General features: G+C 44.8%; 1 protein-coding gene across 1 annotated transcript; it reads left to right on the forward strand.

Moving 5' to 3' along the window:
- On the forward strand, positions 1–26929 carry LOC137607271 (teashirt homolog 1-like). Its single transcript, XM_068332919.1, has 2 exons — positions 1–140; positions 22381–26929. The coding sequence occupies exons 1-2, from the start codon at positions 101–103 to the stop codon at positions 25704–25706; spliced, it is 3366 nt and encodes a 1121-aa protein (XP_068189020.1). The 5' UTR covers positions 1–100; the 3' UTR covers positions 25707–26929.
- Positions 26930–27710: the final 781 nt, after the last annotated feature.

Consider the following 27710-nt stretch of genomic DNA (forward strand, 5'->3'; position numbering starts at 1 on the left):
CCGACCCCCTCCCAGTTCCGTTGCACCGGTTTCCTCCCCCCAGCGCGTCCCGTTATTCTGATCTCTGCATGAAAAGTCCAGCGGAAAGTCTTCCAGCAGCATGCCGAGGAGAAAGCAGCAAGCACCGCGGCGGTCAGCAGGTAAGGCCCCCCCTCTCCCCCCACGGGAGAGGACACACACACACACACACACACACACACACACACACACACACACACACACACACACACACACACACACACAGGTTTCCCTGCCTTCTAACTTCTCCAAACAAAGCGCGTCTTATCTGATCCATGCGCCTGTGACGCGCATGTGTGTGTGTGTGTGTGTGTGTGTGTGTGTGTGTGTGTGTGTGTGTGTGTGTGTGTTTGGGGGGGGGGGGGGTGTTTCCAGCCCCCGCTCCGCTCCGGGTTTTTTTGCCATCCTCGATTTGATGCTTGATTGATCGCCTGTCACGCCACTGCCTTTGATCTATTCATTCCTGATCAACATCAGTAAATCATTCACCATGGAGACACGCATGCGCCCGGCACATGGACCCCCCCCCCCACACACACACACACACACACACACACCACCTCTTTCTCTTCCAAAAGAACTTTTTTTTTTGCCCCCGCCACGGAGCAAAGAAGAGACAAATTGAAAGAAAAGTTCTCAAAGCGGGGTAAATACTTTGAGATTAATACCCGGGAGGGTGGGGGGAGAACACGGATGGAAATAGTCCTTAAACTCTGCTTGGGGAGGGGGGGGTGTGTCTAATGGTCAATGTTTTGACCTGACCTCTTTGATCACCTTCAGGAAGTGGAAATAATGGTAAAGTTTGTGCAACAATAAGAGGAGACAACTTTCTGTTTTACTCTAAACCAGCCAATTAGCATTCTGTTAATGATAATAATAAGATGATTATTTAAGTATGCATGCGTCAAAATGCTGACTCAAGTATTTTTGGGTGGGAGGTGCTTCAGCAAAAGTAAATAATTGCACATCTACTCGAAAAAACATTCCGTTTCCGCCTCCACTTCCTGTGTGCTGTTGTGTTTTTGACAAGTCCGTGTTTCCGTTGAGTCGACCAGACACCGGGAGAGACCCGCATCCATTTGATGTCCCTAAGGTGATGTTTGTGATTGACGTGCGTTTTCAGATGATGCTGTGGGGGGGTTGGTTGGTTGGTTGGTTGGTTGGTTGGTTGATTGGTGGGAGAAAAAGGCTTTGAAGTTGGCGCAGTAATGACCAGAGTGGAATAAAACAGCTGTAGAATGTTAAGCAGGCGCTGGAAATGTGAGGTTAAGCAGACTTAATCAAGGTTGTGACAGGAAGACTTTGAACTCGGTGGGGGCTGTAATTTCTAATTGACACAAGGCTTTAGTGATGGATAGAGAGAAATGTGTTTGAAGAGCCAAACCGTGAAAATGAACAGCATCAGTTCCTTTTTATTCTTTCTTTTTTTTTACTTTTTTTTTTTATTGTTGTTGGCAATCCAGGAAAAAGTTTTGTTTCTAATCAAAAAAGATGTTGCTTTTCCTGTTTTGCGGCCTCTGAAGTGACGCCACCCCACCACCACCCCACCCCACCCCCCCACCCCCGGGTCCGGATCCCCACCACCACCACCACCACCACCAACCCCCTCCCCCGGCTCTCTGATTATTGATGCAATTGTCGTTTGTGTGACACACAAATGCATCACCAAAGCTCTAAATGTTCAATCCCAGCTTGGCAGGGCTTTGTCTGTGCATTGTTTCCAGTGCGTGACATATGGTCAACACACAAACTTTAACACTTCTGATAGGCCTGTGTGTGTGTGTGTGTGTGTATATACGTTTGTGTGAGTGCCTCCTCCTCTGTGAAATGGTGTATACAACTATAAATGCGAGGCTATTTTTACAATGCATTACCGGATATTTCCGCAACCTCGATTTGTCAAGTCGCACTAAAACAAAATGTTGCTCCTCAGAGAGAGAGAGAGAGAGATGCTTCAATGGCTCTTTGTATGCCATTTCAAATGGGCTCTGTTTCATCAGTCACAGTGATGATTTTAGACCCCGTAATGGCGCTGTACCCTATCTAGTTTATGACCAGTGACAATACATCAGTGTTCTTTCATTTGGAACCACATTACTGCATCTGTTAGTTTTGGCAGTTGAGTTCAGCGCCGTGCAATTTGAGCAGCAGAGACTCTTTTTTTTTTTTTTTTTTTGCTGCAGTCATCTGTCGTCATTTTCACTTGTTTTTGTCCTCGCGCTGAAGTGCGGCGGGGTGGTGTGGTGGAGGTATTTCTCACAGGACCTCAAGTAATAAATGAAAGGCAAACAACTGCAGTAATACCGAGTAATCATGTTGGAAATGATGATGATGATGATGATGATGATGATGCGGGAGGAGGAGGCAGAAGCACCAACAGGACTTTTTGTTTTGTCCCCTGTTAGAAGTTTTAAACCTCATGTGCAAAGTGATGCACGTTTGCAAAGCCAACAACTTTTTTTTTTCTTTTTTTTTTTTACACGATTATTTGTTAAAAATCTCCATTTCTACTTTTTTTTTTTTGACCAAAGGATGCTGAGTAGCTTTTATAATTTATTTATTTATTTATTTATTTATTTTGGGATTGTTGCTCAAACATATTTTGCAATTTTGAGGAATTTAGGAGCTTCTAGATGAAGTATTATAAACGACTTGACTGCAGAGGTAGCATTAGCATGTAGCAACAGCAGGAAGTAGTGATGGTAAAGTATTATAGAAGAACTACAAAAATCCTCTGACACCGAGGTCACACTTTTTGATCTGGTGGGAAATGAATGGGATTGCTTCACGTCTAATCTTGCTTTTAGTTAGCCAGTCCCGATATCTTAAATCAAACACTGTCACACTAAGTAATGAATCTGTCAATTAATCATTCAACATGTCGGCCGTGATTACACTGTGGCGTCGACTGAAATTTATTCCGTGGGAGTTAAAGAGGTTGAGCTGCGAGAAAAAAGAAAAATAAATATTATTATTACCTTATATGACATTAAAAAAAAAAGAGAGGAAGAGGCGGAGCCACCCACACAGGGATAAAACGTATGTGTGTGTGTATGTGTGTGTGTGATCTTATGTTGTGTGTCGTTGGGCTGTGTCGGGGAGGGGTTTGGTAAACTTTGAGAGAAACGAGATTCTGTTCTGACAGCAGGGAGAATCGGTGGAGGTCGTGAAGCGACAGGAAGTGCCACGCCGCTGGACGTGCGGAAACACGTTCCTCCATGGCGGTGAGATGGTAATTAGTTCACCTTTTTGTCTGCCATCTTGACAGAAGCGTTGGGCGACCGGCTGATTCCGGACGCCACTAATTAAAAAGTTAAGCAACGCGAACATAAATCAGGCGCTCAGGTTTCCGGTGAAAGATGCCGTTAATTTCTGTATGATTCAGTGTCTCCAATAAATGAACTTCAGAGCTGCGGGGGGTTTTTTTTTTTAATGATCTGTCCGTATAGCTGAGCTCAGCACACATTTAATTAAAGCGCCCCTGCAAACACGTCCGGGTTGTGAACGCGCGGCGGCGGCGGCGCCGCCCCAACGACGTCCAACATCGACACGCGTCTAAACAGACTTTGTTGTGCCTGGATGCAAAAGGCGTCTCTTAATTATGACTTTAGTATGGTGGGGGTGTGTGTGTGTGGGGGTGTTGGTAGGGGAGAAGTCGAGATTTTCCTCTTCCCGATGGCGTCGTTAGCCGCGGTTCCTAATTATCCAGGTAGCTGATGGATCAGTGACAGGGCCCCACCGATTAATGCTTACAAATTCAGCAAGGTGTCAAGCCCACAAGCTGCCTTGATATAATCAAGTTGGTGCTCGCCACCTCTGGTAGACGCAACCCCCCCCCTCAACTGTTCCACCGCTCCGGCGTAGAGTCAACAAGCAGAGGTTGCTCGCAGCGTGACAAATGGGAAGCCAACGCCGCGCCGGACACAAACAACCCCCGTAATGAGGTTACAAGTTGGGTTGTTTGCGGCGGCGCATCGCAGGTAGGTTTTAATAGGGCAGGGGAAGGCGTGGAAAACCAGTGAAGGATTCCATTTCGTTGCTTTTAGCTCGTCAGCACCAAGCGGAAAAAGTATCGACATATATTTGGTTGTTTGTTTTGCGTTTAGTCTCCGCTGATATGCACCTGGTGGCACCCGTCAGACGAGACGGCAACACCTTGGAAAAGTTGGTTTTATCAGGAGGCTTCCGGCGCGACGTTTAATGACATTTGTCGGGAGTCGAAGCTGCGACAAGAGCAAAAAATAAATAAATAAAGTGATTTGAAGTAAAACGTCTTGTCTGGAGATGCAAACCTTGTGTCGGGATGTGTGTGTGTGTGTGTGTGGGCTCGCACGAGCAAAAAATGAGGCGTTCCAACCCGCCCGTGTGCGAAACACTCAGATCGCGCGATAAGGCGGCATATGCAAAGTGTCATTAACAGGTGACATTGACTGAAGGAGTCAGTGGATGTGTTTGCCATCCCCAACGCTCCGCTACGCACGCGGCTTCATTTGCATGTGGTGTCGGAGCCAGTGGGGGCCTCCAGGAAATCAAAGACTCACACTAATACTGCACACCCGCACAACTAATACTCTTTGTCCTCATCTTGGTGGAGGTTAAGTGACAAATGAAGATCGATGACTGCTCTTACGGAAAAAGAGAGGGGTCGGATTGAAAATACGTGGGAATTAGGCTCGCCAGCAGGGTTGACGATGTAAAGGCATTCAGCGGGCCGCGAAGTAAGACTATCCCCGGGCTTAATTAGGTTCAGAGGAAGCAGGAAAATCTGGGTTTTCACTCAGGCACAACACCAAGGAGCCATGACAAAGAGCTAAGGGAAACAAGGTCGTTCTGATGGGAACGAAACTCGTGAGCATCCTCGCCCTTAAATGCATCCTGCATTGTGTTTCTCGTCTGTGAATTTGTGGCGTGTCTGTTTTCCATTCGCCGAACTATTTTGACTTGAACGCAAAACAGCTGCACAACAAAAGCGACAATGAACAGTGGGGATGCGAAATAATAAGACGGATAAACAGAATGGCTTTAAGTAGAGAGGGGAGACCTCCATCGAAGGCAGAACTAGATCTTATAATAAAAAAATAATAGACAAACAGAAGTAGTCTGATCACATATAATCTTTTATTTCTCAAAACATTGTATTTTACACTCAACTCCATATATATTTTAAATTAAAGTGACAATCTATAGTTCCTTACACAGTATGGAATATTTTAAGGTAATTCCAATCCAGAGAGAAGATTACTTTCCTTTTTCCAATAATCCTGCAAACAGACGGATAAACAAACGCACCTACAGACGGGTGGAGGTAACATCAGGAATTAAATCATTGCTATGAACGTCCTTGTAGGGTCTGGGACACCTCTTGATGATTATTGGAAATCAGACACACTTTATTGGGAAACTTTTCCTTCCTGATAGAGAAGAGCTGCTGATTGGTCGAGAGGAGAAGGTGAAATCACTGCCTGAGGTTACAGTTATATTGATTGTCTCCTACATACACATTTATCCTTGTATCCATTGGAAATATATGGATTCCTTGACTTTTTCCCACTCTGGAATTATCTTCTTTGTTGTTATTCTATATTGTCTGTTATTTTTCTGTTTTACCACCGTAAATGTTTGATTATCAGTTATTTAACGGTTATTTCTCTGACGACGGACTCGTCTGTGGAGCTTCCTGTCGAGGTTTAACATGAATAGCAAAGTCCAGTTATTGGACCAGCGTGTGCTGTTTCAGGACTGACAGCATCTCCAATAATTCATGAATCCTACAAAGAAAGACAATGGAAATTAATGGGGGGGAGGGGTGGAGAGAAAAATTCTGAGAAGAAAGAGGAAGAAAAAAATTGCAAGTCATGATTTAAGTCCCAAAGACGGGAGGTCTGGAGTCCAATGGGAGGTCAGTGTGTCCTCATGGGAGGCCCCGTCGAGACCACCTCCAGTCTGGAGTGTGTTTTATGTGTGTGTCTCGTTGCTTTCTCATGTTTTTTGTATACACAGCTGTCTTCTATTTCTGCTTCATCTAAGTACGTGAACGTAAGTGCATGTCATATTTTTAGTTACCGGTTCCGGGGGTAATGTTAACTTCAGTGTTTGTGATTGATGCTCTGTAATCCAGACTGAAGCCTCTGCTCTGATTATCTTTGCCCGACGCTGAAGAGACCGGGCAAGAGTCAGGGTAATTTTTTTTTGTGGTAGTGCTAGAAATCGGGAACTTCAACCGGTGGTGGCGCTTGTTTGCCGTCGTCCTGCTAGCGACACGGCGAAGCAGGTGGAGCTTTAATTTACTCCCACTGTTTGTTTTTTATTGGATCTCTTGTTGGCGTTATGCTGCAGGTACTCGAGTCAAGAGCTCAGCTGGTTAAAAAGGATGGGGAGGGGGAAAACGCTGCGAGAGGAACATCTTGTCGTACGACTTGGCCCTGGAGTCGAGTCGCGTCCGTTAGCCGGCCCTTTGGGGCCCCAGACATCTGGGCGAAGAGAGGGTTAGGGTTTGGTGACGAGAGGGTGTAGACGAAGGGAAGACGACAACAGAAGGAGGGAAAGAGAGACTGTGAAGAAGAGGTATTAAAAGTGACAGATGGACAGGACTTGGGTAGACCTTCTCCTGCTGCAGCTGTGACTGCCGCCATCGCTCAGACAGGTGTCAATTAAGAATTACTGCCCAAGCCCTGTAGTCCCTTCTTTTTTTTCCTCGCCCGGCCGTCTGTCTCCGTGTCTTTTTGAGAAATAACACTTTACCCTTGTCACTGCTTTAGCGCTTAGCAGTGGACGGCGCGGAACACGAGAGCATGGTGGGCAAGGTGATCGATAACCGGTATACTTGCAATTATTTTGCCCATTGATTTACGGCGGGGCGGCGACTCCTGCCATGCTGCTATTAGCTGCTGATTACATGTGCCTTTGGTGTAGATCCTTCCACCAACACTCACGCCCTCTTCGGTACCAAATGGATATAATTTATCCTTAAATACACTAAATGAAAGGCATTTCCTTCCTATCAGTCCTTGAAGTCATGGTGAGAGCTGATTTTTCAGTCATTAATTTTCTGTAATGACTTGTCAGGGTTGGACTGATTCTGAACTACAGGCAGGGTACACCCTGGATGAGTTGCCAGGTCGTCACAGGGTCATCTAAAAAGGAGTCACAACCAATCCCGCTAAGACCTGTGGTGAATGTAGAGTACTGCTTGTTTTCGGTGGAGAGAGGAAGCCAGACTCTGCGGATGGATATGGGGAGAACATTCAGGGAGAAGTCCCAAAAAGTCAAGGTGTGTTTGGACCCAAGACCTCCTGGCTATGAGGGTAAATTGCTGCCCTACTCCACCACCATGATATGCAATGGTAGACCACATTTTAATTCACATTTCCAAAACTGAGCAGCAGCTTGTGGTAGCATTCTTTTCGCCGTTACCACAACCGTCGTACGTAGAGGAAGTTGCTTATATCACACAGATAAAAGCTAACCTCAGCATAGCTGAACAACGGTCGATGCAAGTGAACAAAAGTCAGGTGTGGATATTTCCCTCCAGAGGAGCGTTTGTTTAACCGATAAGGTGGGTTGAGAAGCAATGAATATAATTTTTTTTTTTTTTTTTGGACGCTAGTTTACTGCAGATAAGCCACCTGGGAGCGGAAACAGTTAGATGACATTGTGTCCTTGAAAAAACACACCGGGGGAAGGTCATACTGCAGCCTGTTGTAGTACCATCCCTCTCCCCCCCTGCCTCACCTCTTCATCTTTATCTCTACCCACTCCCTCGTTCTCCTTGTTTTTTGGGATTACTCCCCCATCTCCCTCCCCCCCTGTAAGCCTTTTCTCATCTTCCTATCTGTCATCAATCTCTATCTTACCGACTCAATTCTCTTCTACCCCGCTCATATTTTCTTTCATCTTCCCGGCCCGTCTCTTGCCTTCATCCATCGACTCTCTCACCGGATGCTCAAGAGTCAGTGAACTGGTTACAAGAACATGAACTCCATGTCTGAAAAGGAGAGTAATACCCTTTCAGGCCCAATGGCCTTGCTCTCATATTTCAAGAAGCACAGTGTTTGTTCGGTAGCCCGATGCTAGCGACATCTTGTAGTCACATTTTTTTGGAGATGCAAGAAATCCGAAAAGGTCACAGAGAAATTCAGTTTTGTACCATCTTCTTTGAAGTCTAAACACATGACTGTCACATAGTTTCCAAGAGCCATTTCCATAAACCATAAAGCACACTGTTGTCCATAAATCACAAAGCAAAAGGGAGGCAATCAAAGAGGATTTTTGTTGTCCGGTTTTGTTTGAACGTGTCATTCAAAAGAAACTCATTCACCACAATTTGCTTGGGGGTGGGGGGGAATACATAAAGTAATCACTTCACAGTGGTCGAACGGACGGGCAGAGAGAGGACATATTGTCTCGGGATGCCACTACCCACCCCACCCTCCCCGAAAAAAAATTCCCCCCACAAATCTTTCCTGAGCCCACAGTGTTGTCTCAGACTGGGGCAGTCCCTGCAGGGGGGGGGGGGGAGTATAAGCTCGACTCTGTCCCGTTAAGTCGTCTGTCTCCAAGAGAACAGCAGGAGTCCGTCTCTTTCGTCAGTCACACGACCCCCCGTCATCTGTCTGTCCGTCTCACCCCCCGTCTACCTGATCACCTCTCTGTTTGTGTCTGTTGACTCTTGTTTACTTGTTTATCTCTAGTCCTGTCCTCTCCGGTAGAGGCTGACGAGGCAAGGTAACTAAGTAATGTCTGCAAGATAGTCCACATCAAGACTCAATGCAGCCTTGTCCTCTGTGTTTACCGCTAAGCTACCGAGTGTTTGGTTTGTACTACGTCGGTGAGTCCGTGTTCAAATTCAGACACTTTTATGGCTTCACTGCAGCTGCTAATATAAATAATGATGGAACGGTGTCAGTAATTTAAGCAGAGTCCGTCATCATCTCATTTACTTTATCTTTGTCTTCACTAGACGCTGCTAAAGGCCATTACTGGCGGTGATAAATCTGCGAATGAGGCTTCTGCCTCGACTGGTTTCACGAGGGTTTGGGGTTTGTCCTGACTGAGCCGAATTATCATCGACGAGTCAGAAAAGTATACTTCCGTTCCTCGTCATGTGACGTCAAGCCGACTTCCAAAACTACAAATGATGCAGTAGCAGCAAAGCAGTGCAGTGAGAGTACATAAAGAACGTACTTCTAAAGCAGTTGTATCTCTTCAAGAGTCTTTTGGTTCAGTATATCGACATAGAAATGTCTCGATGCTGATCGAAATAATCAGGAATCAGAGATTGATAGCTGATATTTATTGGATCGTTATCTCCACCAAATAGAGCCAGGCTAACCAGGTCTTTATGCTAAGCTAAATATATCAGTATTGCACTGTATAGACATCTAACTGGGATCAATCTTGTAGTATGTTGAACATTAGCAAGAATAAGTGTCTTTTAAACAGTTTCTGTTCATGGTTTTCTATTTAAAAAGCTGGATCTGTCACGGACAGGGTTGGGACCCGTGTACAGAACACCAGTGGAGGAGCTTTCATTCGTAGTTTCACCGAAACAGCAAAATAACAGGAAACACAAGAAAAACTCTCGAAGTCCAACAAACTACTTGTGGGCAAGGGTACAAAACAATCTGGCACCAAACCAAAGGCCAACCCGGCTTAAGAAGCCTCAGGCTAATCAGCCTCATCAGGCACAGGTGCCGAGATGAGGCACAGGTGCTGAGACGAGACTCCGCCCCAAAGTTGGGCCTCTCCTCCTGCCCCACCCCAGCACAGCAGAGCATCATGGCACAAACACCAAACCGTGACAGGATCATTTTAATAAATTTCAATCCACCGTAGCTTTAACTTTAATTTTTTTTTTTATTGTAGACCAGAATAAATGTCTTTCCACCTTTGAGGTTTTTGTTGAATATGTGACTCATTTCTGTCCCTTAAACGCCTCTGAATCCCGCCTCGCTAATCCATTTATGTCCATTTAGTTTCATTTGCTCGTTCCTCCTGTCCTACTTAGCACTTTGCTCCCTGTTTTTAATCTTTTTGAAGGTCTCTGTAATGTATCTGTAATACCGTTGAATTCTTGCACCATATGAAGAATCTGTCCAGCCTTACATTCAAACTCCACCATTGGCCACATTCCAAACGCGAATGAGTCATTTCAAGGTGAGTGGGACGTCCTTCTTCCTGACCTGACTAATCTTTTTTTTTTTTGTGCTCCCCTGCCCCCATCTCCATCGTTTGCCACCTCATTCCTTTTCTACCTCGTCTCATGGTTTAACTGTAACTTCTGTCAAATTTCAGGAAGGGAAAATGAGCCGAGAGAAAGTTATGGCAAACTGAACTGAAGAGTCGGAAGTGATGACTCAGCAACAATATTTAGACCCGGACCGCAACCATCAGCTAAAAATGTCATTTTTCAATTTTCAGGAGAGATACTTTAGGCTTCCTGACCAATCGTGACGTCTAGTAGGGCTGCAAATCTCTTCACGTCTTGGTTTACCATTATTTATACGATCAGTAATTGTACCAATTATATCGCAACGGCGATCGTAATGAAATCTAAACCCAAACAGAATTAGAAACAGGAAGTAGAGAATATTTACCATTCATTCAACTCTGTTACAAAACGATTGGTATTAAATCGGTCGTAAAAATAACTAATAAATCTATATTTATTATATTTCAGAAGAAGAACCAGACATTCTTAACTTCCTGTTTCCTTTTTGCGGAACATCCTGTCAGTGATTGGTTTTAGTCAAACTTGATCAAACTAAACAAGATCAAGGCAACGAAGGGCATTTAATCGATAGATCTTCACTCGGGATGTGAAGATCAGAGATCGATCGATCGATCACGTTTTTCCCAAAATACGTTTTGCTTAGCGTAACAAAAACCCAACTATGGGGCAGATCTTCCACACTCGTCGGAGTCGTAAAACTATTTTAACTGTACGGTCTGGCATTTGCCTGACAGAGGAGCTACTGTGGAAGGAGTGCTGATGGCACAGTCCTGGAGGGGTATAAACGCTGCCACCCCCCCACCCCCGCCACTCCCCTCCCCTTGATATTTGGGATCTATTATGTATGGAGGAGCTGAGTGTCTGCCTGACCGGGGCAAGCGAGCTAGACGGGACATAGCGAGGCAACTATTGTGTGCGAGGAGGGGGCATAAAGAGGTGAAAAAAAGAGAGTGACAGCAGACAAGAAAGAACTGGGGGAGAAAGAGCGAGGGTGGGGGGGGGGGTGTATGGGTATGAGGGAGTGGAAAAAGAGGAGGCGAAGCAACAGAGGAGTGAAAGAGAAATGACTGGAGGGGCTGAGGGATGGAGGGAGAGGTGAAGGAAGTGAGAGAGAGAGGAAGCGCTGGGATGGTGGGGTGGGGGGGGGGGGGGGGCAGAAAGAGAGGGGGGAGGGATGTCACCCATGGCTGCCACTCATCACTCACAGCTTAATGACGCTGTTTTTTTCCCCTTCTCCTGCTTCTTTTCCGTGGGAGAGAATGGAGGGGGATTGGGGGGGTGGGGGGGGGGCGATCGGCCGGCGCCCAATCACATGGGGGTCAAACAGAGTTCACATCGTCCAGGTGGGACCGTCCTCCGCCGGGGGAATGTTCACGCACGGCCATGAGGATAGGATTCACCGGGTGGGGGCGGGTGATGGTGGTGATGGTGGTGGGGGGGGGGGTTTAATGGATTAGTTATTAATTTTAAGCCCGCGAGGAAAAAAAAATTTTTTTTTTAAATTCTGTTCCCGAGTTTGTGTTCATGTTTGAAACATGTGTGTTTGTTTTCTGGGAATATAAATCCCGTCTGTGATTGGCCTGATTCCTATTCCAGCGTCTTGAGTTTGTGTGTGTGTGTGTGTGTGTGTGTGTGTGTGTGTGTGTGTGTGTGTGTGTGTGTGTGTGTGTTCACTTGTCCTCTCACTCATTCCCGTTTCTGGGAAGCATCACCCATTTAAAACTCAAACGGCAGGATTTCTCCCCCCCGCCCCCCCCCCCCCCCCACCAAACCCCCACCCCCCCACCCCTTCGCTCTGCTCCTCACACCAAATTTGGGGAACAGCTGGGGCGGCCGTGACGATGATTTGTCTCCCTCTGCCCGTCTGCTTGACAGGTTTAGAACATACACACACACACACACACACACACACACACACACACAGTCACTCTGGGAGACACAGACATTCGCTAATAGGCACACACACACACACACACACACACACACACACACACACACACAATTAAACATGCACTCAGTATCGCAGACAGGCGCAAACACACATACACAACGTCGTTACACCCCCCCCCCCTTATAAGAGGCCGTGTTCTCAGGGCGCTGCCAAAACACTCCGATTTCCTTTAGCCCCGGCGACCATACATCAGCACAGGGGCCTCCCAGCCCGGATGGCAGGGGCTGACAGAATGACACGTGTCATTTATCAAACCGGAGGCGCCAGGCCTGAGGAAAAGAACAGACCCGCCGCGTGACAAAGCCCCCCGAGAGCCTCCGCGCGCTCCACTCACGGCGAGGGTGGGGGGGGGGGGACGGGGGGGGGAGGAGTGTGTCATGGGATCGACACTGACAAATCTGCAGAGATAGAACACACATGGATACGCGCCGGCGCCGACACACAAGCTGAGGAAACACCCGGCGAGAGGCGCCGCCGCCGAAAGATACGAAGGACGACGGATGCATGCATGCGAGATGAGCAGCCTCAGCTGGAGGAATGTATTATATATACAGTATTTTCCGCAATATAAGGCGCACTGGGCTATAAGGCGCACCTTTGAAGAACGGCCTTTACTAAAACTTGTTCCGTGTGCAGGCAAACCTCGGTTTCTGACCACAATCCGTTCCGTAAGGCTGTTCAATAGCGATTTGTTTGAATTCCAAATACATTTTCCTCATTACAAGTAATGTAAATGGTCTTAATCCGTTCCAAGACGCTAGAAAACGACCTTTTTTCAACATATGTTATTTCATAATGTCATTTATTTATCAAATTGTATAGTAATGAAACATATCAAAGAAATGTAAAAGAAGCAAACACGAGAAAGTAAAGGAAAGAAAAAACATGGACGTAATCAGGTTAGCCTGAGGTACGAGTTACCGTCGTCTTTTGGACAGAAGTTTACGGGACAGTAACTCGTACCGTAGGCAATGGAACGCAAATTAAGGGGAAAAATTTTTGAATAAACTAAAATAAACGTGACTTTACCGTCACGTTTTCTCTCAACTTTTTCTCGCCTTTTTCTCGCGCTTGGCGGCGAGAAAAAGGCGTTTGTGTCGCTGTTTGACTTCCAAATTTTGTTCTGACTTCTAAGACAAAAAAAATTCCAGAGTTTTTGGTCAAATTCCGATTTGTTCGATGTCTAAAGCGTTCGAAAACCAAGGTTTTGCTTGTATAAGGCGCACTGGACTATAAGGCGCACGGTCAGTTTTTTGAGAAAATTTTAGGCTTTTTAGGTGCGCCTTATAGTCCAGAAAATATATGTTTAAAAAAAAAAATTTCTTTTGCATGCTGGCATCGGCCTTACAAACACACACCCACATAAAAGTTTCCCCTGCAGCCAGAGAAGCTTCAGCCAAAGCTTCTCCGGTTGCCAGTTTCAGGCCCGTCCTCCTTAATGAACGTTCACTGGCTCCCGAAAGGAACTCTCACTTGGCAACGACCATCTCCATCTTCTTTCTTTCATATCCATGCCACCACATACTCACAATATCCCTCTTTTCCCCTCCATTATGTCCTCCTTCTCCTCCTCTGCCCCCTCCCTCCTTCTCTCCCTCCTTCTCTTTCTGTCATGATCCCCCCCCCCCACTTCCACCCCCGTTTACTCTTTCCATCGCCTGTTCATTTGTCTTCATAAGCCTAATTTATTTTCTCTGCCAGATGCAAGCTGACAGCCATCAGTCTCCCTCCCACACACACACACGCACACACGCACACACACACACACACCGACGCTAACACACCTGACCTCCCGAGACGCCGACAAATACACTAACATGTACGCACAAGTGCACATAGCTCCATTCTTGGGGGGGGGGTTTATTCATTTACTGAGTATTTATTACACACAAAGAGTCTGAATTACCTCACACTGCTCTGAGGTCAGCTCTGCATTCACATACCCTCTGTTTTACCCCTGTCCTCCACCCCTTCCAACCCCCCCCCCCCCTCCACCATACCCTCAAAAAAAAAAACCCCTCCCATTAACATTACTGAAGATGGATGTGTCTTCATAGTGGAGATTGATTGCGGATATGGAGTTATAGTGCCGTTTATGTGCGTGCGTGCGTGCGCGTGTGTGTGTGTGTGTTAGATGGAGGGCACTTTGGGGGGGTGGTGGGGGTGGCATTGGGAGCAGAAATGTGAGGGAGGCAGGCTTTTCTCTGGTTTCCAGAACCTTCCAGCCGTTAGTTGTCTGTCTGCAGTCTGATATTGTGCTCCGTTGAAGGATTGCTTCCTGTCTTCCTGCCTCTCTCTCACTGACTGTGAAGCTGTTCATAGCCATTGTGCACACACACACACACACACACACACACACACAGGCATGCATAGTCGCACACAGATACAATTAGGCCGAAATGGCTACTAATACTGGTCCACTTTGAGAACCCAGTACATAATTTACTGACTTTCTCCAGGGACCCTCTGCAGCCTCTAATCCCTCCTCCTTCCTATCATTTCTTCTTTTGTCACTTTATTGCCATGGTCATCAGGAAAAAAAAAAAAAAACAGGGGGTGGGGGGGGTAAAAACTCCTCACAAGCACAGAGCTTATGCTTTTGTTCTATTTTTTTTTCTTGTCACGCCCCTTTGCGATTCATCACGCTTTAAATCCTAAACTAGTGTTGAAATGAAACAGTACAACTTTGTTTAATGGAGCGCCAGACGTCGGCACTAAGTCATCACTTGAGCGGGCAGAATGAAAAACAAAATGTGGCGATGCATAAAAGATAACCGTTTTGATGGCGCACAATTGCTGGAATTTCCCCGGTGACATGCACATTTAAAAGCACTAAAATGTTCAGGGACATTTGATTGTCCTGAGCAGCTTTCTGCACGGAGGGTATGTGGTTCTAATTAATTTCCCTGAAGTGACTTTATGGTTTTTACAGTTCTGATTTCTTTGTCTATCTTTGTTTATGTTGGGAAAAGGGATGTGAGTCAAGTCTCCAAGGTCCTGCTCGGGAGGAACTCCTCCGCATTATTCTGTACGTGTTACGTATCTGGTATTCGGTCGCTTTGTGAAGATCTTTTGCAGAGGAGTGTGCGTCTGTTCGAGAATACTCACCTTTTTTTTTTTAGATGACAAGCTTTGCGGTTAACTTGTTTCATTCAGTCGCGTCTGCTGTGGGCGGCTAAGTGAATACGCAGATTTCTCTTCCCGCTGCGTCCGGTTTTAACGTCGATGACCTTTGAGAAATGAATTTGCGGCGGTGACAAATAGGAAGCTGCCTTGACAGCGCTGACCTCTGACTGGGTCAAAAACCAAGAAAGCTGTAATTTATTAACCACGTTTGCATCATTCACCTCAAAAGATAAATGGTTAAAAGAGCCAGGACTCAATGGTTCATCGAACTGGGCTAACTTATTTTGTCCGGCTAGCGCAGAGAGCTCGCTTCACTCTTCAAACAAATTGAAACCATCGAAAACGGCCTTCGAGATTTGTGATTGTCAGACACTCAGTTTGCTTCTTTCTGGTGTTCAACATCTATTTTTATGAACACACACACACCTCAGAGTTGTTAGCGAGGCCAAAGACGACAGTGAGTGTCTGATGACTTACCTGTCAGCGATCCAAAGTCACGTTCGCCCGAATCTATTACACAATTTCTCAAGAAGTTTTTGTTGTATTGTTGTTGTGTGTGTGTTTCACATCAAATAAGTGATTCATTTTTATTCAGTAACTGACCATTTTGTTCCTCATAACTAAATGATCTCACGATAAACTGGTTGTGTGGTAACCTGAACTAGTCTTGACATGTTCATGGCTTATCAAGTCATCTTAAAGACGGCTTGATAAGGATCAGATAAGATTATTGTCTAATCGGCTGATTAAATGCTCTTGGGGTGTCCAATTTGGTACCAAACATAACTTTATTATCTAATCTGTTAGCTACTAGCTCCTGCTATACCTGCATTTGTGTTTATTTGTCCCCTTTTTTCAACTAGTTTTCCGTTTTCTCTGTTTTGCTCCTTGGAAGTGCACAAAAGTGGATGGAAGTGCAGGAAGGTCTGACAGCGTGGAGAAGGTTGATTGATGGTTTATTGTGCAACCGCTCTTGGCCAGACCGAACCGGTTAGGTTGTGACCCCGTCTTGGCCCTGCGCTCTCTCGTTTTCTTTCTTTTCTTTTCTATTCTCGCCCTTTCCTTAACTCCCTCCCCTCGTATCTGCCTTCGTCACTCTTGCTCACACTCTGTCACACTCACACACTCCATAAATATACTGTACATACACGTTCAGTCACTTCCTGTTTGCACTCCCATTCATTATTCACTGTTTACTTTCCTCCTTCCTCTGGTCACTTTGGTTCTTGGGTTTTTTTAGTCACTCCAGGACAGGTTTTTGTCCTGTGAGTCAGTTGATCACATTTCAGTATGACCCTACATTCATTGAGTCCAAAATACACTTCATAAGTACTCCAAAAGTCTTGGGATTTTGGTTTTACCAGTCGGTTCCCACCATCCGGAAAAGCTACTCATGACACAGTTCAGCAAATTCACCAAAGATCAAGTAAGGCCTGTTTTTGCCTACCACAATTTTCTGCTTCTATTCTCCACACAACCATAGTGATTTATGGTAATTATCCATCTTTGGGGTCATCCATCAACTGGTTGTTGCTAAGCAATGGGAGCAGCTGTTGTTCAGTCGGAGGAAGCTCCGCTGTCAGGGGCAAATGCAGGTGAATTCAATAGATGGCATCTACAAGGAAAGATTTAGTTGATGTGTTAGCTTTCAGATTCATTCTTTGATATAAACACAACCTTTTCCTGTCAAGGAATGGGCAGCCAACTTAAATGAAGATATTCGCGCAAGACGAAACGGATGTTTCCAGTCCAAGGGGCGGCACAAACACTGCTTCTAAGGGATGCAAAGAAGCAACAATATTTGTTCTAAAAGAATATGGAAGGCAAATGGCATCCGTCTGATGCAACCTACGTCGAATCAATGCTTGGCATCGGTTGAGTAGATCTCTTTCGCATCATCTTTAATTAGCATTAGTAATGCTTTATCTGTACTTTGCCTGAAAACAAACCAGATGGTTTGAAATGTATGTGCAGCGCTAGAGCGATGGCTGATAGCTGGGTGTGGGGAGTTTGGCTGGAAAAGCGAAACAGAGAAATCTGGAATCCGCGGCGTCGATGATCTAATGGCTGTTGTTTCGTCTCTGAACAAGCAGGCACTGACAGTTGAGGGAAAAAGGTGATTTATGGACCATGGCGTGTCAAAACTAGCTCATGAGATATGTGAAGAAATGGGCTAAAAAACAAAAAAAGCATGAAAGAGATAAAGGAGAAGATAAAAAGGCAATTTCGGAAAGAAGTGAGAATTATTATTTTGTTGAGGAAAAATAGCTGCAGGTCTCCATATTTGCTTCTTTCTTTCATTTTTTTTTTTAATCTATTGCAGGAGCAGCTATCATTTGGCCTGATTCATAGCCACTGTACTCTTAGTGGCCTAATGAAGCTTAGCCAGAGGTAAAATGCGCTGCCTGTGTGACCCATTTAAAAAGGCTATTAGCATAATATGAGTTCAAGTAATTGCAAATTACTTGAAACATATGTGAAAGCCCCTTGGGACTGTCTCGAAACTTTAGGAAAAAGGTAATTACGCTTAATGTATTTTTTAGAAAGAATCCAAAGTACACAAACTATTTGCAGTAATAGAGAAGAATGTAAACCATAATGTGCACATGTAGCTACCAGCATGAGGAGCAGAGCGCTGGCCGTTACGTTTCCTCCGACCCGGAAACCCTCATGGAAGCCGAGAAGGTGGATTTCTATGAGACGAGTTATTAGAAGCCCGAGAGCTATTGTGCCATATGGTGGGCTAGTTCATGTGGGTAAAAGGAGGGGCAGGGGCTGGGATGATGGTGGGGGGGGGGGGCTGTTAGGTTGGCTTTTATATGTCTGGGCTGTTAAAAAATTATTGCTTATGCATAGCAACACTTATCTATGTCACCGAGAGGTAGCAGCGCCACAAATCAATGAATCGATCAGTTCCATCTGATACCTAAATGTAGAATGTAAAAAAATAGATAATCTATATTTATAATAGTAAATACTGGGCACTTTTGAGCGCGGAAGTATCTCATTATAATTCCCTATAAAATACGAGATTTTTTTTGGTTGCTAAGCTAAGCTATCGTTAGTTGTCCCCAGGTTGAGAGGACACTGTTTTCCCTGGTGTGTATTATCCAAAGTCCAAAGTGAGCATCTGGTTCTGTGAAACCACAACTCTGACTATCCTAGAGAAAGAAAAGAAAAAAGCCAGAATGAAGAAGAGCGAGGAAGGACAGAGATTGCCTGACATACTAAGCATTACCATAATTGGCTTTTCTACATGATAGGACAGAGGAAATAATAATGTCATTTTATTTACAGCCTTCTCTCGTCTAAGACGCACACACACACACACACACACCCGTACGCGCCATACAGGTCAATGACACACACTGATCAGGCCTGTCCAAAGCCATCAGAGGTGAGTGGCAGCGAATGGAGGGGCCGGTGACAAAGCGAAACGGGGGAGAGAAATAAGACTGCCATGCCAGGGCTCCTGTTTTGAAGGGCCGATAAATGGTGAGAGGGAGGCTTCGCCGGCCGCCCCGCTCCAAAGGCAGCGCCTGGCAACGCGGGGTAAATCAGAGGGGTGAAAGCTGGCGGAATTGGACATTAGCACTATAAATGAGAGCTGGGATTGCCCTCTTCTGTGAGACAACATGAATAAATGAAGGTTTAGAGGGGAAAGTGTGGTTTATATGTGTGTGTGTGTGTGTTTGAGGTTGTTTACCACCGGTGCCGTGTCAGACTGAAGTTATCTCACCCAGCTTCATGTTAGACCCAAACTCAACGTCTTGACTCCAACCAACGGTTGCAGGATTTGTCACTATTATAAAACCGTTTCTGGAATATCGTGAAAACGCAATCTAACATCAAACTCTGATTCTCTCTTTTAAGGTTTTTTTTTTAGGGTTTGTTTGTTTTGTGGGTCGTGTACTAGTTTGCCTAAAGATCCCAAGAACAATTTTTCGATACACATGAAATAGCTTAAGAGAATTGACCATGCATTAGAAGCGGCTCAAGATGGAAATATTACGACAAAAAGAACGTACTAAATTGTGTTTGCAAGTTTAAATTTTTCCGCTAAGAACAACAAATGTGCAAATCCTACTATGGCAACGCCTTGACCGCCTTTACTCCTCCTCTGATTAGCTCAGTATGACGATGATGTCATTTCTCAATGTGACAGAAGCCTGTCAATTCTAAAAATGTACACAAAAAAGCGAAGTGTGTGTGTGAAGGATGTAGTTTTTGGGTTGTTTTTGTGTGTGTGTTGGAGAGAGAGGGACACTTGGTGGGTGGGGTAAGAGAGAGAATAGAGGGGTGGGGGGGGGGTATCCCACTGTGGTGTCACCTGTCTGCAGCAGGAAATCCTGGACTCTGGGCACAACAATAGTGACAGGCTCTTCTCCAGACGCAGATGGCTTTGCTTTCCCCCGCCAGCCACATTGCATCTCCACATGCACCTGACACCATGTGACACTTGACATACACACACGTGATCAGATCAGACACACATACCTTACATGCAAGTACCATCTCACACACACACACACACACACACACACACAGATTTCAACGCCTCCTCTCTCCTGATGTTTCGGACGTAGTTTGTTGGATGTTGTTTAACTGGTTTCACTGTCATGTTTCTTTTCCTCCGTGAGATGCACACACACACACACACACACACACACACACGGACACACACACACACACACACACACACACACACACGGACACACACACCTCTTGATCGCTGGACTAAACACATCTTTTCTCCTCTCTTTTCAAAACTTCCCCTCTTCTCCCGATCCTCCCTGACAGCACAAAGTGGGCTTACGTTTTTGACTGACAACCACAACAGACACCTCACCCCCCACCCCCTCATCTCTTCTCCTCCCCTCCACCCACGTTTTAATCCCCTCCCTATCCCTCTCTCTCTCTCTCTCCCCCCTCCCTCCCTCTCCTCTTCCTCTTTTGTTCTGAGTGATGCTCAAAAGCCGCCATGTCAGCATCTTTTCCATCTCTGATTGCCTTATTAGCCGGCGGTGGCACCCGCAGCTTTTCTGACACAGATGGTGAAGGAAGGAGTGTTGTGTGTGTGTGTGTGTGTGTGTGTGTGTGTGTGTATGTGTGTGTGTGTGGGGGGTGGGGGGGTTGCTGGGAGGGTGGCTGACTTGTGTTTGTTGTTGTTGTTGCCTACCCCTCCCACCTCTTCTCGGGCTTGTTTGCCTGGACACTGACACCTCTAGCTGACACTGACACATTGCTGACACTGACGCCTGTCAAGGCAACATACGGACGGTGGCAGGGAAACACTCCAATCCCAGCGCCGGTTGGCTTTCCATGTGTGAATGCGTGCTGTCAGGTTTCTCTCACTTTGTCAGCTAAGCCGCTTTTGTCTTAAACAACTCACCGCATTGACTTTGAATAGGTTGGGGTTTTTGCATTTATTTCAGCGCACTCGGCTGCATCTTGATTCGCGGGACACGACAGGTTGAAAGGAAAACAAATGCAGCCGCATTGGCAAATGTTGGAAATCGTCTAATTTGGGGAGTGATTTCTCTACGGCCTTTGTGAATCGTGCAAGAAGAACTTGCAGTGAATGGGAAAAACCCAGAACGGGAGTAGTTAAACCAGGAAAATGAAAGGTCAACATTCCCTCCCTCTTTCTCTCAAATGCACACACACACACACACACATACACTTCTCACACATAGAAGGCAGAGAGAGTTGCAGCTGTTGGACATCCAGTTTTTCCCAGGCAACAGTAACTGGCACCTCACAAACATCAGGTATTATGTCCATTCAGATTATGGGATGGAGAGCTACATGCTGTTTGAAGCTGACAGCACATCTGCCTCCTCACTGGAGAGTGATTCTGGCACCTCAGACAAGGATCTTAGGAGGAATGGATTGGGGGGGGAAGCTGCCTTAGAACATTTAACCCTCTAGATTTCCTTCTCCCTCTTTCTTTGTTATATTCCTCCCTCAATCTGCTTTTCATCCTTCCACTATTGTCAGATAATTATTGCCGGTAATTTATCACTTTTGTCTCTCTTTCTGTCATCCAGGGATTAAAAAGAATGATAAATGCAGATTTTAGTCAAAATCGTACAGAACGAGCAGCCATTTCCTATAGAAAGGATAAATATCTCCCTGTTCTTTTCTGAAATGGCACAATTGAAGCTGCGAGGACTCGGGGAGCATCAGGCGGTAACAACACAGCTTGTCGTGTCCACTGGCCGTTTTCTTGCATCACGCTGTGAGGACTTCCACAGCCGATGCCAAGTTGACTCTGGCCAACCATGGCTTTGGCAAGATGACGGGGCTGGCATCTATCTCCACTATCTCTTACTTGTGTATCCATAGTATGTTTGGCATGTTGGATGAAGAGAGAAAATCACAGTCAAAAATAGATCTTTAGTTGCTATACAGCTGCTAAATGGATAATGAAATACTGTGTGTAGATTGTGTGACTGTCTTGAATTTGCTGATGGAGGAATAAGTTTTATATTTGATGAATACGCTGAAATGTTTGTGCCTATGCAGTACATTCCATGTTACCAGCCGGTAAAACATCAGAGGGATCTTTAGTGCAGTGATCAATGAGATATTTTCCGCTGTTTCTGATTTTTTTTCTTTTTTTAGGGGGGTTGGGGGGGTAGTATACACTTGCGAACATCAAATCTCACCATGTGATTAATAGCAACTGTCTGCTCATACAACTTCCTGTCTGTGTAATTTGAAAATTTTTGCTTGTTTTTTTACGTGTGCAGAAAAAAAAAAATCTGTCGCTCATTTCCGCTTTCTTTGCTCAGTTGTTGTGTTCAATAGCTTTATTACGTAGAACTGAGAAGAGTACCATCTGTCATTGTCAAGATATGGATGTTTGCACTTTATTTTTGCAAACACATGTCCTCTGCAGGGACTATTGACAAAAAAATTTCAGGATCACTGCACATACCACCATCATATTGTAAAGGTGGTAGATGTATAATTTGTACATTCCAACTTATTGAAAATGTAGGTAAAAATATATCTAATGTCACCCTTCCTCTCTTTTTTTATCTTCTAGCTTATGGACCTGAGGATGACTGTAAGGTGGACAAGACTGAGGAAGAGGAACATCTGCAAGATGATGGGCTTTCCATGGATGGTCAAGATGCAGACTATCTTTTTAATGACGATGACGAGGCAATAGATCATTACAGCTGCCAGAACTCTCCTCTCAGCAATGGCACTAATCCAGATGCTGGTTACGCCTCTCCACTCAGCACCACCAGTGATCAGCTGGCGGACCTTAAGACCATGTCCGCCAATGATCAGGACAAAGTAAAGGAGAAGCAAGGGGAGAGCCCAGAGTCCATCAATGGTCTCTCACTACAAGACAGTCTGGCACAAATGAAAGCCGTCTATGCAAATCTGATCTCTGATGCCTCCTGGTCAAGCATTGCTCTGGACATGCTTAAACGTAAACAAGGAAGCAATGATGCAGCTAGCAATGGCAATGGTAGCAGTCTCAAAGGCAGCAATGGATTTCTGAACAGTCACATCCATTTGAAGAGCAGATGCAGTGCTAGCAATGCTTCAGTCACAGCTAACATTAACACCAGCAATAGTGTCACTAGAACAGTGTCAAGCAACAGCAACAGTGGCACCAGTGTGAGTTCTGGCAACACAGGAGGATTAGCCTATGACTGGCACCAAGCAGCGTTGGCCAAAACCTTCCAGCATACACCATACCAACTCCTTCCAGAGCCAAGCCTTTTCAGTACTGTGCAGCTTTACAGGCAGAACAATAAGCTCTATGGTCCTGTGTTTACAGGTGCCAGCAAGTTCAGGTGCAAGGACTGCAGCGCAGCCTACGACACTTTGGTTGGCCTGACAGTGCATATGAACGAGACTGGTCACTACCGTGATGACAATAAGGATACGGAGGATGATCGAAGCAAGAAGTGGTCCAAACCTCGCAAACGTTCTCTCATGGAGATGGAGGGCAAAGAAGATGCCCAGAAAGTTCTTAAATGCATGTACTGTGGCCACTCTTTTGAGTCCTTGCAAGACCTTAGTGTTCACATGATCAAAACAAAACACTATCAGAAAGTGCCTCTAAAAGAACCAATGCCAGCCCTAACCTCCAAGCTGGTACCTCCAACCAAAAAAAGAGCATTTCAAGACGTGATGTCCCCAAGTTCGCCAGAGTCAGTCTCATCTGGTGTACTGCTAGGAGAATCACCCAAAGACCAAAAAGTTGCCAATCCTTATGTCACTCCAAACAATCGGTATGGTTACCAAAACGGTGCCAGTTACACATGGCAGTTTGAGGCACGAAAGGCACAAATTCTCAAATGTATGGAATGTGGAAGCTCACATGATACCCTTCAACAACTGACGGCCCACATGATGGTCACAGGACACTTTCTGAAAGTAACTAATTCAGCCTCAAAAAAAGGTAAGCAGTTGGTTTTTGATCCCATCGTTGAAGAGAAAATTCAGTCAATTCCTCTGCCGCCGACTACCACACGACTCTCAGCAACCAATGGCAAGTCACAACCTGACTCCCCAGTACAGTCCAGTAACCACGATGAAGAAGATGAAGACAGGAAAGATGAAAAGGTAGAGGAAGAGAAATTAGAAAAAAGAGAACCTGAGAAAAAAATAAAACAGGAAAAAGAAGACCCACCTGAAAAAAATCATAAACGCGGTAAGGCCAGAACTTACCAATATCTGAGAGAAGAAGACTTGGAGGAGACACCTAAAGGGGGCTTGGACATTCTTAAGTCATTAGAGAATACAGTTTCAAGTGCAATCAGTAAGGCTCAAACAGGCACCCCCACCTGGGGTGGATACCCTAGCATTCATGCTGCCTATCAGCTCCATGGGTCCTTAAAGTCTACCTTGCCATCAAGTGCACAGGTTCAACCTTTGTTCAGCAACAACAGTTTCAAGGTACTGCCTTCTGATTTAGGCACTCTTATACATTCACCAAACAGCCCCTCTCCACCTCCAAGTCACAAGAGCAATGTTCTAGCAATGGAGGAGCTAGTTGAGAAAGTGACAGGGAAAACCTCCGTGAAGAATGAAAAAGAGGAAAATCCTGTGGAGAATAAATACAGGACAGCAACGTCTCCCTTGTCAAACTTTAAAGACAAACAGGCTTCACCCAGTCCAGAAAACATTGCGACGATGGTGGCAAATGCTGCACTTGATGCTCAGAATGAGTCAAAAGGCAAAGAAGAGGAGCAGATAGAGAGTGAGACCGAGACACACATTAAGAGTGAGGTTGAGTCACCAAACAGACCCATCAGCAACGGCTGCAGCAACTTGAGCATCATCACGGATCACTCACCTGAGCAACCACTCGTGAACCCTCTCAGTGCACTGCAGTCTATTATGAACAACCATTTGGGTAAAGCTGCAAAGGTCCCTACCCCCTTCACAGATCCATTTGCAATGCTTTATAAGATAAACAGCAACTCTGGTCAGGCTAACTCAGCAGAGCCTGTCAGTCAGAACTATGATGATAATGACCAGCCCATGGACTTGACAAAATCCAAAAACTCCAATGGAAATACACCGAAGGCTATTTCTACACCGAGCACCAATGACAGAGTGATTAACAGCAAGACAGTCTTCAAGAATTTCTCACAGTCTTCAACTCCACCTCTAAGGGAGAACGCTTTGATGGATATTTCTGACATGGTGAAAAATCTGACAGGCCGTTTGACACCAAAGTCTACTACCCCTTCCACTGTTTCTGAAAAGTCAGACCTTGACGGTTGTACTTTTGAGGACACCTTGGAGGAGCTGTCTCCCATCCAAAGACGGAAAGGTCGACAGTCGAACTGGAATCCCCAGCACCTCCTCATCCTCCAGGCCCAGTTTGCCTCTAGTCTTAAGGAGACCCCTGATGGGAAGTTTGTGATTAGTGATTTGGGACCACAGGAACGGGTCCACATCTGTAAATTCACTGGTCTGTCCATGACTACTATCTCACATTGGCTGGCCAATGTAAAATACCAGTTAAAGCGGACAGGGAGCACAAAATTCCTGAAAAATATTGACTCTGGCCAACCTCTGTTTTTGTGCAGTGACTGTGCTTCCCAGTTCAGAACTCCTTCTTCCTACATCCACCATTTGGAGTCCCACCTTGGGTTTACCCTGAATGATCTCTCAAAGCTTTCCATAAGTTTAATAGAACAACAAGCAGTCAACAGAATAGAGGACAAAACTCTTAGTCCCTCTGGACTTGCAGAAGAAGACGCTGGCTCAGTGTATCAGTGCAAACTGTGCAATCGGACATTTGTGAGCAAACATGCAATCAAATTGCACCTTTGCAAAACACATGGAAAGTCACCAGAGGACCATCTTATCTTTGTGAAAGAGTTTGACAAACAGTGAAGATAAGGTCGAAAGCATGACAGATTAATGTTGCACTATAGCTTTAAGCCACAATCTGTCAAAATAGATAGTGCCACAACTGTGTTGAGAAATGTAACCACAAAGAATTTGTGAAGAAAACGTAGTAACTTTAATACCACATACTATAGTTACGTTAGCCTACATGACAGGGCCTTGAACTGCAGAGGCTTAAAGTTATATTGTAAATTACAATTTTCGGTACCAAATTAGTAAGCAGCCATGGCACTATGTAGTCACTGACTGATTGTTGCTTTCTCAATGCACTGCATTTTATCTGAGCCTTTGGGAAAAGTCCATCTGTTGTTTTAAAACTGGACCATGCTCTTATTTTGATCACTGTTTTGGAGTTGTTCCTTTTTTTTTTCTTTTTTTTTGAGATAAATATATTTCAACATGACTTCCATATTATTTATGAGACGACTTGTGCATGTTAAATGTAAAACAGTGAGCATATTGTGTCTAATGAAATTTCAACTATGTTGGCAAAACCGACATCCCTGCTCGACAAATTGCGGATATAAATATTTGTATGAAGGTGTGTGGTTAGAAAAGTAGCCATGTGAAAAATGAGAAGATGATTCCAGCACTTTAAAGGAAGTGTAAATTGATGAAGAAATGTAGAGGTAAAAATTACAATAAATCACCCTTTTGAGTATTTCCTTGATCAATATGGCAATTCAGGGAACTATAACCTTGTTTTATATTTGCCATTAAATCACCGAAATTCTGAAAAACGCTCAGAATATTTTTTTCTCCCTAGTAAAATATAATTTCCCAGTGGTTTCAACATGTACAGTATTTGTGTTTGTAAGCTACCAATTTTATCATTGTGAAGCTACAGCTGTAAAAAATAATGAAGTTTAAAACTTATTGTATGAATAATCAGCAAGTATGTATACATGTATGTTGGCATATCTTGCTCTTTACAGTTCAACATTATTTGTACTGTGTGCATTTTTATAATGTTATTTCCTAGGCAAATGTGGAGGGGGGGAGGGTGTATGAAACTACAGAATATTGTTGGGCCACAATGTCTGTTTTCAGTGAAAAGAAGGGCCCACAATGTGGTTTACATGAAATGACTGATACATGCTGTACATAACATTGTAAAACAGAATTCTCACCCAACGATAGATTTCCAGGTTTTATCGTCAACCTTAATATTCAGAATTCATTCTTTAAATCTCAGTTGTAAAATAAACTCCATGTCCTGGAATGAACTGGTGTTGTTATTTTGAGTGTAAAATCCCATCAGATGCAACGAAAACCGGAGGTCAAACACAGTATCATCGATTTGTCTGTTCAACCGCACTTTATTTTTTATGTCGACATAATATCTCAAGAATGTATTCAGGAAATTTTGGCACAAAATATCTTCTTGAAACCAGAGGATGACCTGGTTAGAATTCGGTGGTCACGGGTCAAGTCATTGTGGCCGCATAAAATGTGTTTTTGGCCGCAACTCAAGAATTCACACAAATGACAGACAGGATTAAATGATGAAGTGATGACGTTTTTTTTTTAATTCAGGAGTTCAAAGGTCAACTTGGCTATGACATCATAATCTTCTGTAAACAAAAAGTTTTCAGCCCAGTGTCCAGTTTTATAACCGTTGAACAAAAATGAGGGATTGTTACTAAATTTCCCATGACACCAGTGTTTGGTTCTGTGCTTCTGGGTGGGAGGCGTGTGGTGGTGCATTATGGGTTTAGAACTTCCAGCTTTCTTTGCAGCAACATTCAAATTTGAAGCGATTTCATTATGAAGTGTGTCAAAAGTTGCTGTCAGTCAACAGACTGTATTTAAGTGCCGTGTTTATAAAATTATAAGCTGTTGCCTTTGAATTCAGAGCACTTTGGGAATTCAAATATGGCATCAGTCCCTTCTCGGGGGTTTTTTTGGCAAGTTTCAACGTGATGCACCAAGAGAGCCACCGTCATCGCTGCTTCGACAGGGACAAACGCTCCACCCATCACATCAAAA

This window comes from Antennarius striatus, chromosome 14 (assembly GCF_040054535.1).
Source record: "Antennarius striatus isolate MH-2024 chromosome 14, ASM4005453v1, whole genome shotgun sequence".
NCBI classification, from domain to species: domain Eukaryota; kingdom Metazoa; phylum Chordata; class Actinopteri; order Lophiiformes; family Antennariidae; genus Antennarius; species Antennarius striatus.